The sequence below is a fragment of the Rattus norvegicus genome, chromosome 4 (assembly GCF_021556685.1).
Source record: "Rattus norvegicus strain SHRSP/BbbUtx chromosome 4, alternate assembly SHRSP_T2T, whole genome shotgun sequence".
NCBI lineage: Eukaryota > Metazoa > Chordata > Mammalia > Rodentia > Muridae > Rattus > Rattus norvegicus.
In genome coordinates this window covers 102,990,170-103,004,175 of record NC_141537.1, presented here as the reverse complement: position 1 = coordinate 103,004,175, position 14,006 = coordinate 102,990,170, and the positions used below count along the sequence as shown (strand labels likewise).

General features: G+C 38.8%; 1 gene segment (V, D, J or C); it reads left to right on the top strand.

Moving 5' to 3' along the window:
• Positions 1 to 13,428, top strand: part of LOC148006299 (immunoglobulin kappa variable 4-1-like) — a 45,989-nt gene extending 32,561 nt beyond the window's left edge. The window contains 3 exon segments of the V gene segment in view: positions 10,732 to 11,217; positions 12,626 to 12,747; positions 12,952 to 13,428. Coding sequence covers positions 12,699 to 12,747; positions 12,952 to 13,382 — 480 coding nt within the window.
• Positions 13,429 to 14,006: the final 578 nt, after the last annotated feature.

Genomic DNA, 14,006 nt, shown 5'->3' with positions numbered 1-14,006 from the left:
GCAAGGGCACCTACATTCATAAAAGAAGCCTTACTAAAGCGCAAAGCAGACATTAGACCTCACACAATAATAGTGGGAGGCTTTAATGCCTCACTCTCATCAATGGACAGATCCTAGAAACTGAAACTAATCAGAGACACAGTGAAACTAACAGAAGTTATGAACCAAATGGATTTAACAGATATCTATAAAATATTTCATCCTAAAACCAAAGAATATATGTTCTCCTTAGGACATCATAGTACCTTTTCCAAAATTGACTATATAATCAGTTACAAAAAAAAAAACTCAGCAGATACAAGAAGATTGCAAGAATCCTATGTATCCTATCAGATCACCATGTACTATGAGTGTTCAATAACAACAAAAACAAAAGAAAGCACACATACACATAAACAATGCTCTACTCAATTATAACATACACTAACAGCTTGACAGCACATCTGAAAGCTCTAGAAAAATACACCCTAGAGGTATAGACTGCAGGAAATAATTAAACTTAAAGCTGAAATCAACCAAGTAGAAACAAAAGGAACTATACAACGAATTAACAAAACCAGAAGCTGGTTCATCGAGGAAGTCAACAAGATAGATTAACCCTTAGCCAGGCTAACCAGAGGGCAAAGAGACAGTATCCAAATTAACAAAATCAGAAATGAAAAGGGAGACATAACAGAAACTGAGGAAATTAAAAAAAATCTTTGTATCCTACTACAAAAGCCTATATTCAACAAAACTAGGAAATCTTGAGGAAATAGACAATTTTCTAGACAGATACCAGGTGCCAAATCTAAATGAGGATCATATAAATCATATAAACAGTTCTATAACTCCTAAAGAATTAGAAGCAGTCATTAAAATCTCACAACCAAAAAACCCCCAGGACCAGATGAGTTTAGTGCAGAATTCTATCAGAACTTTGAGGAAGACTTCACACCAATATTCTTCATAATATTCCACAAAATAGAAACAGAAGGGACACTAACCAATCCCTTCTATGAAGCCACAATTATTCTTATACATAAACCACACAAAGGCCAAACAAAAAGGAGAACATTAGAACAAGTTTTCTTATGAATATTGATGCAAAATTACTCAATAAAATTCTCGCCAACCAAATTCAAGGACCCATCAAAATGATCATCCTTCATGATCAAGTAGACTTCATCCCAGGGATACAAGGCTGGCTCAATATATGGAAATTCATCAGTGTAATCCACTATATAAACAATCTCAAAGAAAAAAAACCTTATGATCAACTCATTAAGTGCTGCAAAAGCATTTGACAAAATTCAACACCTCTTCATGTTAAAAGTCTTGTCAAGATCAGAAATTCTAGGCCCATACCGAAACATAGTAAAAGAAATAGACAGCAAATCAGTAGCAAACATTAAACTAAACAGAGAAACATGTGAAGCAATCCTACTAAAATTGGATAGTAAAATTGGATAGGCGGCCACTCTCTTCCTAAATATTCAATACCATACTCGACGTCCTACCCAGAGCAATTAGACAGCAAAAGGAGGTCAAAGGCATACAAACTGGAAAGGAAGAAGTCAAAATTTCACTATTTGCAGATGACTATCAGTTGAAAGTTGATTTTATTTTATATTAGAATGTCTACTCCAGCTTGTTTCATCGGACCATTTGCTTGGAAAGTTGTTTTCCAGTCTTTTACTCTGAGGTAGTGTCTGATTGTTATTGATGTGTGTTTCCTGCATGCAGCAAAATTCTCGGTCCTCTTTACATATCCAGTCTGTTAGTCTATGTCTTTTTATTGGGTAATTGAGTCCATTGATGTTAAGTGATACTAATTAATAGTGATTGTTGTTTTCTGTTCTTTTTGTTGTTAGAGGTGGTGTTAGATGTTTGTGTGCCCCCTTCTTTGGTTTTGTTGCAAGGAGATTACTTTCTTGCATTTTCCAGGGTGTAGTTTCCCTCCTTGTATTGGAGTTTTCCATCTATTATCCTTTGTAGAGCTAGATTTATAGAAAGATATTGTTTAAGTTTGCTCTTGTCATGGAATATCTTGGTTTCTCCATCTATGTTAATTGAGAGTTTTGCTTGACACAGTAACCTGGGCTGTCATTTGTGTTCTCTTAGGGTCTGTATGACATCTGTCCAGGATCTCCTGGTTTTCATAGTCTCTAGTGAGAAGTCCGGTGTGATTCCGATAGGTCTGCCTTTATATGTTACTTGACCTTTTTCCCTTACTGCTTTTAATATTCTTTCTCTGTTTTGTGCACTTTTGTCATGGAATATCTTGGTTTCTCCATCTATGTGAATTGAGAGTTTTGCCTGATATAGTACATGGGCAGGCAATTGTGTTGTCACACAGTCTGTATGACATCTGCCCAGGATCTTCTGACTTTCATAGTCTCTGGTGAGAAGTCTGGCATAATTTTGATAGGTCTGCCTTTATATGTTATTCAACCTTTTTCTCTTACATCTTTTATTTTTTCAACTTTATTAAATTGGGTATTTCTTATTTACATTTCAAATGTTATTCCTTTTCAGGGTTTCCATGCCAACATCCCCCTAATCTCTCCCACTCCCCTTCTGTATGGGTGTTCCCATCCCAATCCTCCCCACCTTGCCACCATACCCCCTAGAATCACATTCACTGGGGGTACAGCATTGGGAAGACAAAGGGCTTCCTTTTCCACTGGTGCCCTTACTAGGCTATTCATTGCTACCTATGGAGTTGGAGCCGATGGTCAGTCGATGTATAGTCTTTGGGTAGTGGTTTAGTCCGTGGAATTCTGGTTGGTTGGCATTGTTGTTCATATGGGGTCTCAAGACCCTTCAGCTCTTTCAGTCCTTTCTCTGATGCCATCAACAGGGGTTCCCTTGTCAGTTCACTGGTTTTCTGCTGGCATTTGCCTATGTATTTGCAGCATTCTGGCTGTGTCACTCAGGAGAGACCTACATCCAGTTCCTGTCAGCCTGTACTTCTTTGCTTCATACGCCTTATCTAGTTTGGTGGCTGTATATGTATGGGCCACATGTGGCGCAGGCTCTGAATGGGTGTTCCTTTTGCCTCTGTTCTAAACTTTGCCTCCCTATCCCCTACCAAGGGTATTCTTGTTCCCCTTTTAAAGGACGAGTGAAGCATCCACATTTTGGTCATTCTTCTAGAGTTTCATGTGTTCTGTGCATCTAGGGTAATTCAAGCATTTGGGTATCAATGAGTGCATATCGTGTGTGTTTTTCTGTGATCGGGTGACCTCACTCAGGATGATATTTTACAGTTACATCCATTTGCCTATGAATTTCATAAAGTCATCTTTTTTGATAGCTGAGTAGTAATCCATTGTGTAGATGTACCACATTTTCTGTATCCATTCCTCTTTTGAAGAGTTCTTTCCAGGTTCTGGCTATTATAAATAAGGCTGCTATGAACATAGTGAAGCATGTGTCTTTGATATATGTTGGGACATCTTTGTGTAAATGCCCGAGAGAGGTATAGCTGGGTCCTCAGGTACTGCAATGTGCAATTTTCTGAGGAACCTCCAGACTGATTTCCACAAATGTTTGTACCAGTCTGCAATCCCATCAACAATGGAGGAGTCTCTTTCTCCAAATCCTCACCAGCATCTGCTGTTGGGAGAGTGTTTGATCCTAATCATTCTGATTGGTGTGAAGTGAAATCTCAGGGTTGTTTTGATTTGCATGTCCCTTATAACTAAAGATGTTGAACATTTCTTTAGGTACTTCTCAGACATTTGGCATTCCTCAGCTGTGAATTCTTTGTTTAGCTCTGAACTCCATTTTTAATAGAGTTATTTGTCTCCCTGTAGTCTAACTTCGTGAGTTCTTTGTATATTTTGGATATAAGCCCTTTATCAGTTGTAGGATAGGTAAAGAACTTTTCCCAAACTGTTGGTTGCTATTTTGTCCTAAAAACAGAGTCGTTTGCCTTACAAAAGCTTTTTAGTTTTATGAGATCCCATTTGTTAATTCTTGATCTTAGAGCATAAGACATTGGTGTTTTGTTGAAGAAATTTTCTCCAGTGCACACGTGTTTGAGATTCTTCCCCACTTTTTCTTCTATAAGTTTGAGTGTATCTTGTTTGATGTGGAAGTCCTTGATCCACTTGAACTTAAGCTTACTAAAGGGGAAAACATGAATAGATCAATCTGCACTCTTCTATATTTTCACCATTTGCTGAAAATGCAATCGGTAGTACTCCATCTGTTTCAATTTTGTGGGATAGATTGGATAATATTGGTATGAGGTCTTCTATGAAGGTCTGATAGAATTCTGCACTGAACCCATCTGGACCTGGCTGCTTTTTGGTTGGCAGGCTTTTACTGACTGCTTCTATTTCCTTATGAGATTTGGGTTATTTAAATGGTTTATCTGTTCCTGATTTAACTTCAGTACCTTGTATCTGTCCAGAAAATTGTCTGTTTCCTCCAGATTTTCAAGTTTTGTTGAATATAGACTTTTGTAGTAGGATCTGGTGATTTTTTGAATTTCCTCTGATTCTGTAGTTATGTCTCCCTTTTCCTTTCTGATTTTGTTAATTTGTATGCAGTCCCTGTGTCCTCTAGTTAGTCTGGCTAAGATTTTATCTATCTTGTCGATTTTCTCAAAGGACCAGCTTTTGATTCTGTTGATTCTTTGTACAGTCCTTTTTGTTTCTATATGGTTTATTTCAGCTCTGAGTTTGATTATTTCCTGCCTTCTACTCCTCCTCGGTGTATTTGCTTCTTTTTGTTCTAGAGCTTTTAGGTGTGCTGTCAAGCTGGTGATATTTGCTCTCTCCTATTACTTTCTGCAGCCACTCAGAGCGGTGAGTTTTCCTCTTAGCAAAGCTTTCATTGTGCCCCATACGTTTGGGTATGTTGCACCTTCATTTTCATTAAATTCTAAGAAGTCTTTAATTTCTTTCTTTATTTCTTCCTTGACCAGGTTATCATTGAGTAGGGCATTGTTCAACTTCCATGTTTATTCATTATTTCTTTCATTATTGTTATTGAAGACCAGCTTTATCCCGTGGTGGTCTGATAGGACACATGGCTTGGTTTATTTCTATCTTTCTGTATCTGTTGAGGCCTGTTTTATGACCGATTATATGGTCAATTTTGGAGAAAATACCATGAGGTTGTGATAAGAATATATTCCTTTTTGTTTTAGGATAGAATTTTCTATAACTATCAGTTAAGTACATTTGATTCTTGACTTTTTTTAGTCTGTCTATGTCTCTGTTTAATTTCTGTTTCCATGATCTGTCCATTGATGGATTCAACAGTGGAGTGTTGAAATCTCCTACTAGTATTGTGGGAGGTACAATGTGTGCTTTGTGCTTTAGTGAGGTTTCTTTTATGTATGTAGGTGGCCTTGTATTTGGAGCATAGATATTTAGGATTGAGAGTTCATCTTGGTGGATTTTTCCTTTTATGAATATGATGGTTCCTTCCTTATCTTTTTTGATGACTTTTGGTTGAAAATCGATTGTATTCGGTATTAGAATGGCTACTTTCGCTTGCTTCTTTAGACTATTTCCTTGGAAAATTGTTTTTCAACCTTTTACTCTGAGGTAGTGTCTGTCTTTGTCTCTGAGGTCTGTTTCCTGTAGGCAGCAAAATGCTGGGTCCTCACTGTGTATCCAGTTTGTTAATCTGTGTCTTTTTTATTGGGAATTGAGTCCATTTATGTTGATATATATTGAGGAATAGTGATTGTTGTTTCCTGTTATCTTCGTATGTGGAGGTGAGATTATGTTTGTGTGCTTGTCTTCTCTTTGCTGCAAAATGATTAGTTTCTTGCTTTTTCTAGGGTATAGCTTGCCTCCTTGTGTTGGACTTTACCATTTATTATCCTTTGTAGGGCTGGATTTGCAGAAAGATATTGTGTAAATTTGGTTTTGTCATGGAATATCTTGATTTCTCCCTCTATGTCAATTGAGAGTTTTGCTTGACACAGTAACCTGGGATGTCATTTGTGTTCTCTTAGGGTCTGTATGACATCTGTCCAGGATCTTCTGGCTTTCATAGTCGCTTGTGAGAAGTCTGGTGTAATTCTAATAAGTCTGTCTTTATATGTTACTTGACCTTTTTCCCTTACTGCTTTTAATATTCTTTCTTTATTTCGTGCATTTTGTGTTTTAACTGTTATGTGACAGGACTTTCTATTCTGGTCCAATCTATTTGGAGTTCTGTAGGCTACTTGTATGCATATGGGCATCTCTTTCTTTAGGTTAGGGAAGTTTTCTTCTATGATTTTGTTGAAAATATTTACTGGTCCTTTGAGTTGGGGGTCTTCACTCTCTTCTATACGTATTATCTTTAGGTTTGATCTTCTCATTTTGTCCTGGATTTCCTGTATGTTTTGGGCCAGTAGCTTTTTCCCTTTTACATTATCTTTGACAGTCGTGTCAATGGTTTCTATGGAATCTTCTTCTCCTGAGATTATCTCTGCTTCATGAGATAGAAGAGAGAATCATTCTCCTGGTGATGCTCGTGTCTATTGCTCCTTGTCTCTTCCTTTAGTTTTCTATATCCAGGGCTGTCTCCCTTTGTGCTTTCTTTATTGTTTCTACTTCCATTTTCAATTCCTTCACCTGTTTGGTTGTGTTTTCCTGTAATTCTTTCAGGGATTTTTGTGTTTCCTCTCTAAGGGCTTCTACTTGTTTAATTGTGTTTTCCAGCGTTTCTCTAAGGGAATTCTTTCTGTCTTTCTTAAAGTCCTCCATCATCATGATCAAATGTGATTTTAAATCTAGATCTTGCTTTTCTGGTGGGTTTGGATATTCAGTGTCTGCTTTGGTGGGAGAATTATGCTCTGATGATGCCATGTAGTCTTGGTTTCTGTTGCTTGGATTCCTGCACTTGCCTCTTGCCTCAAGTTGCCTCTGGCATTATCTTGTTCTGCTATTTCTGACAGTGGTTTGACCAACCTATAGGCCTGTTCGTCAGAAGTGCTGTAGACCTATTTTCCTGTTTTCTTTCAGCCAGTTATGGGAACAGAGTGTTCTGCTTCCAGGCGTGTAGTCGCTCCTATGTACTAGCTTTTAGCTCTTCCTGTTGGCATGTGTCCTGAGTCCACCAGGCAGGTCACTTGGAGCAGAAAATTGGATCTTACCTCTGGTTTCGGGCCAGAAGTCTCTCCCTGGGATTAGGTTTCAGCTCTTCATGAAGGCAGTAACCAGAAGTGCCTGCCCCTCCTTCTCCAGCGTCCCTGTTACAGGGGACCCAGATGGCACTAGATGTTTTTCTTTAGAGTCCAAAATGTGGGCAGAGAATAGTCTCCTCTGGTTTCCCAGGCATGTCTGCCCCTCTGAAAGTGTAGCTCTTCCTCCCATAGGATTTGGGTGGAGGGAGCTGCTTGCCTTCATCTCTGTTTGCCTTCACAATTGTCCCTTCAGATCTGGGCACAATTTGGACCGTAGGGGTCCTGCAGCTTGAGTGCCCCTATCTTCCTGTGCCCAGAGACCCTATACAGCTTTTAATATTCTTTGTTTTGTGCATTTGGTGTTGTGAATGTTATGTGATGGGAGGAATTTCTTTTCTGGTCCAATCTATTTGGAGTTCTGTGGGCTTCTTGCATGTTTATGGGCATCTCTTTCTTTAGGTTAGTGATGTTTTCTTCTATAATTTTGTTGAAGATATTTACTGGCCCTTTAAGTTGGGAGTCTTCACACTCTTCGATACCTATTATCCTTATGTTTGATATTATCATTGTGTTCTAGATTTCCTGGTTGTTTTGTGGTAGGAGCTTTTTGTGTTTTACATTTTCTTTGATGGTCATGTCAATGTTTTCTATGGTACCTTCTTCTCCTGAGATTCTCTCTTCTATCTCTTGCATTCTGTGGGTGATACTTGTGTCTATATCTTCTGGTCTTTTTCCCAGATTTTATCTCCATGGTTGTTTCCCTTTATGTTTCTATTGTTTATTCTATCCTTTATTGTTTCTATTTTTATTTTAAAATTCTTGGACAGTTTTGTTCAATTACTTCACCTGTTTTGTTTTGTTTTCCTGTAATTGTTTAAGGGTTTTTTTTTGTGTTATCTCTTTAAGGGCTTCTACTTGTTTCCCTGTGTTTTGCTGTATTTTTTAAGGGAGTTATTTATGTCCTTCTTAAAATCCTCTATCATCATCATGAGTTGTTATTTTAAATCCAAATCCTACTTTTCCTCTGTATGTGGGATCACCAGTATCTGCTTTGGTGGGAGAACTATGCTCTGATGATGCCAAGTAGTGTTGTTTTCTGTTGCTTATCTCCCTGTGCTTACCTCTCACCATCAGATTGTCTCTGATGTTAGCTTATTCTGCTGTCTCTGATAGCGGCTTGACCTTCCTGTATGTCAGTATGGCAGCAGTCTTATAGACATGTTTCCTTTTGTCTGGATCCAGAATCTGAGAGCTATTCCTGGGTTTGTGTGTCCTAAAGTCTACAGAGGGTTGCTTGGAGAATTGAATTGTTTTTAACTCTCGGGTGTGTTTATGCTCCAGGTAAAAGGATTATAGCTTTATGCTTGGGCAGAAACTGAAAGGGTCCTGCCCCTGTCTGTTCCTATGTTCCCATATACAGGGGGCATTACACAGGTTCCTCTTGGGCCAGGAATGTAAGAAGAAGTGGTAGTTTCCCCTGAACTCTCATGATTGTGCACACTTTGAGACTACAGCTCTTCCTCTCAAGGAATTTGGTTAGAGAGATCATTTGGACCAGTTCAGTTCAGTTCATTTCTGGGTGCAGGCAGAAACCAGAAGGTTCCTGCCATGGACTGCTCCTGTAATACTGTATCCAGAGGGTACTAGACAGGTTCCTCTTATGCCAGGAATGTGAACAGAAGTGGAGGTCTCCCCTGTACTCTCAGGATTGTCTGCACTTCTGAGAATCCAGCTCTCTCCCCCATGGGATTTAGGTACAGAGGGTTGTTGAAGCAGTTCAGTTCAGGGTATAGCCAGAACCATGTATGTATTTATATTATCTATATTATCAAGCATTATTTGTTAAGACATAAAATTTTAATTTATGTCTTTGTGTATTTCTCTTTGTGTGTATGGCACATATGTGTGGGATATTTACTAAATGAACCATAAAATAGAGTACTAGATCCCCTGGAACTGGAGTTAATGGGGATGGGGAGGCTCCAGATATTAGGGCTAAAAATAAGATGGAGTTCTCTGCAAGGGCAGCTTGTGCTACTAATTGCTGAAGCGTCTAAATCATATATTTTAAAAAGCAGTAATTAGAATGAACTAGTTTTATTTGTTTATTTTCAAATATGAAATCGTGTTATGTGTCACATGTTAGCTTAAAACTTGCTTTGTATACCAAGATATCCTGAACCCATTCAAATTTCCATGTATCATTATCTTTAGTGTTGAAATTTCAAGTGTTTCCTACCTTGTATATATTACCAAAAATAATATTTATTAATATTTTATTTGAATATAAAAATCCCCCGTGTACTATTTCCTGTTACTGATATTGGATAGACACAACCAGATGAATATCCAGAGAGTAAAAGATATATAATTCAAGAGCAAAGCAAACTACAGTCTTCTATTTTGCATCCAAGATTCACTTTCCCTAGGTCTCTAGGCATGATAGATGAAAGGAAGCAGCTGCTGTGTCTCAGGAGCTCAAGTCTTCATCTTCAGACTTCCTGGTTCCAAAGGTGGAAAGAAATTTATCTGTGTTCTTATGAGTTGGCTGCTTTGTAGTACACTTTAAACTACAGCCCAAGGAATCAAATGAACAAGGACATGTTTTGCAAACCATATTCTTGGGAAAAGGTCTAACTAAGAGCTGTCACATAATTTTTATGTATAATCACAGAACATCATGGAAATTTTACATTCCAAGACCATGTGATCTCCCCTTACAATTTGTGAGAAGCCCATGCTTAGCAGCATGAGTCTTCAGATTTGTCAGATCCCATCACCATGTGCCCAGTTTGAATGAGCAGCACAGTCTGAGTTCACAGCAGCTGTCACAAAGCAAAGTATAAAGACAAGATCTAGAGCTCATGATAACTTGTTAGAAACTGATGGGGATATTTACTCTTCTGGTATATTCTTCAGTTTGAGAGGGAACTATTTTGTTCATTAATTAATTAACAAATTTCTCCTCTGAGAAAGGGATGGTCCCCATCACACAACTCATCTCAGAACTGTGCACAGTCTTTCCCATTAGAACCAGAGAAGGCAGCCCAATTAGTGGAACAGGGTCCACAGTTAGGCAACAGAGTCAGGTAGGGTAATTGCTCCAGTTATTGGGGGAATCCTATGAATACCAAGCTTCACATCTGCCACATAGGTGCAGGGGTTGGGGAGAAGAAACTAGGTTCAGCACATAATTGTTATTTGGTTTGCTGTTCAGTCTCTGAGAGCTCCCTTAAAGGCCCAAGTTAGTTGACTCAATTGCTCTAATGGAGTCACTATTCCCTCAGTGTCCATCAATCCTTCCCCTAACGCTTTCACAAGAGTCCTTCAACATTGTCTAATCTTTGACTGTTGGTCTCTTCATTTGTTTTAGCTAGCTGTTGGGTGAAACCTCTCAGAGGACAGTTAAGCTAGGCTCCCTCCTCCCCTTACTGTCCTCCCCATCTCCTGCATGTTGGGTTCTCTAGCATGCTCAGTAGCAGTGAGGTCTGGACTGTCCCTGCCGTGCTCCATCTTCAGGTCCACAAAGCCACCTGCAATCCTGGAGGCCTGCAGCCATAAGGGAATACAAGTGAGACACTAACACAATTCCTGAATGTTGGCCCCTGCAGGAAAACACAGCAGTGAGCTCCTCCTCCTATACTATCTGAGTTTCATGTCCTGAGGCACAGTTCTGCCTGCTTCCCTGGAGTCCTGCTACTACCCACGACCTGACCTCATCTCCAGCAAGCCCAGCATCTGTGTGGTTTTCCCTGTCCTCTGTGTTTCATCTTCTGAATCACACTTCTTCTGGCAACCCAGTACACTAGCAGCCATCAGGGACTACCAGTTTTGCTTCCACCACTAGAAGCCTGCTGCAACCAGGAATATCCAGAGGCCTGAAGCCATCAGTGACTACCAGCTCTGCCTGTATTTCTGGAAGCCTGCTCCCACTCAGGACAAGCAGCTCTATCAGTGATCCCAGTGGCCTGCTGCCATCAATGACTACCAGCTTTATTTATATCCCTGGAGACCTGCTGCCCTCAGGGACAACCAGGCCTGCTGACACCAGAGATTGGAAGCTCTCTTAATCTACAAACGATCTCTATGTTATGTTGGTATGTTAACACTTTATAAAGGAGATCTGAACATACTTTTACAAATCATTTAATGTTTTATACCTGAGAAGTTACTGTATGAAATGATTTAATTAATGCAAAATAGAAGAAAAATGCATATTGGTTTAATGCACATTTAATTTTGATAATATTCTGGCTTAATATTAGCACATTAAAATCAGAGGAATAATTCATTTTGGATATCAAATACCATGAGCTGTCTTGTAGTCAGTTGAATAATGATATATATCTGGAAATCTTGTCTGCATGCATAGGGTAACCTTGTCTAGAATTCATGTACCCAAGTCAGGCTTTACTCTGAAGGATCTCCTGCTTCTGTGTCTCCAATTCTAGGATACAGATATGGATCTCACTCTTTATCATGATACTTAGTTTCCTTTTCCGTTTCCTGTACAGAAAACATCTCACATACTCTTATAATTCACTAACCTAAATTCAGATTGTTCATCCATGTCTGTTACTGCTATTGATTTTCCCTCACACTCAAATATTTTTTCTCCTTTAGATGTGAAAAATCTCCGATGTTGTGGTGTACCGGTCTTTGTAAAATCATTAATTGATTTAGGGTTGCTGTGCCCCCTTCTAGAGAATTTTTGAAGAGTGAGCAAGACCATATTTATTCAGTTTTAATATTGTTTATTTCTGGAGTTCTCTAGTTTTTGCCTTTGTGGAATAAAACCTTTGGGTAGTGCTGGTCTCCAGGCATGATGAGCTGAAGACACCTAGTTTGTTTTACTCATCATCATTTCTCCAAACTGAAAATTCTTTTTAAGTTCCCTGAAGTTTTGGGAAACATGATTGTTAGTTTCTGTTTTGTTTGCCCTTTACAGTGAATTTAAAGCTTCTCTTATCCTAGGCTTAAGCTAGTGGCCCGCAGGATTTCTACAGAGATAATTTGGTTTTCTACTTGTATCTCTTTCCCATGTTTATCTCAGAAGTTGAAATCCAAATGTGTGAGGCAGTGTTCATTTTGTCATTACAAGAGTTGATATGCAGATGGGAGACAATGAACAAATTATCTTCAATTTTACTGTCATCCTTACCATTACTATATTTTATAGGATTTTTCTCTTACTTTGTTTCTTTCTTTTACACTTGTGATTTTTTTTGAGCTATCTTTGTTTTCTAGAATGGGCAGTCTGAGATAAGTCTCCTAAAATTTCTACAAAAGGCACCTAATTTAAATATGCCTTGGATTTTAAACCCAAACCTATTAGATCTTGTAGTAGATTTCTGTTGGTGATGAGGAAGGCAATCACTTTCAGAGTTTTCTTATGCTCTCTCTGAAGACATTTTTGCCTGTCGATTGACAACAACACTCACTCACACACTGGGCTGACATCTGCTTTGTATTTCCTGTCTGCTTTGCATGTATCCTCGAGTCCAGTCCAGCTCTCAGAATTTAAAAACCAGGCCTTTGCAATGTGACTGATCAGCATCAGACAGGCAGGGAGAGCAAGATGGAATCACAGACTCAGGTCCTCATGTCTCTGCTGCTCTGGGTATCTGGTAAGAAATTCAAAGTATTAAAATCTTTTCAAACTTTCATCTTTGTAATAAGAAATCTACAATGTGTGCCATTGTGTAATATTTCTTACTTAATAATTTTGTGACATTATGACATTATAAAGACATTTAAATGACAAGTTTCAACTGTTATTATAAACTATGTTTGGGCATGTATGCATTTTCACTGCCTATTCATTGTTGCAGGTACCTGTGGGGACATTGTGATGACCCAGTCTCCCTCCTCCCTGGCTGTGTCAGCAGGAGACAAGGTCACTATGAGCTGCAAGTCCAGTCAGAGTCTTTTTTCCAGTGAATACCAAGGGAACTACTTGTCCTGGTTCCAGCAGAAACCAGGGCAGTCTCCTAAACTGCTGATCTCCTTGGCATCCACTAGGGAAACTGGTGTCCCTGATCGCTTCATAGGCAGTGGATCTGGAACAGACTTCACTCTGACCATCAACAGTGTGCAGGCTGAAGACCTGGCTGTTTATTACTGTGAGCAGTACTATAGCTATCCTCCCACAGTGCTTCAGCTTCCTACACAAACCTCCTTGAGAGTTTCAACAGCTGTGTACACCATCCACAGCTCTGGGCATGGCGAGTTCCCCCTTCTGCCTGAGAGCCGGGATGCCTAAATGGTGAAGAAAATGTTTATAGAGCAGTAAAAAAATAATGTTTTCACTTCCTCTTATTTTTTTTTTGGTTTAAAATTTCTATACACAAAGGAGAATAAAGAAACAGTAGTAATTTTCTATTCTTTCTGAAACAATTTACCACAAACTCTTTTCACTGAATATGATGTTTTTATATTTTTATAGTTCTATAAATCTGGTATCTAATTTAAGGCTTATGGACTGATGTGATGATATTGGTAAACTGGTTTTGATTAGGAGTATATAGAAAAAATTTGTTTCTTGCTTTTCTAGTTCCTAGAGGGTTTTCTTACTTTCTTAGTGATATCCATTTTTGTGTGACATTTTTCATTTTCTGAGTCTTTTATTTAGTTTTTATTTAATTAGTTATCTTTTTGTACATGTATTCATCTCTCCCCTGTGTATGTGTGTATGTGTGTGTACACATGTAGATGAATATGTGTAGTGCCATATCAGAGGTCAGAGGACAAATACAGTTTGATTCTGTTTTTGCCAAGAGGATTGTATAGCCTCAGGGCTGATGCTAGATTTGGTGGCAAGCGCCTTTGCCCTTTGTGCAATGTTGCTGCTTCTTAAAATTCTTATTGATATGTCCTCATCTGACAG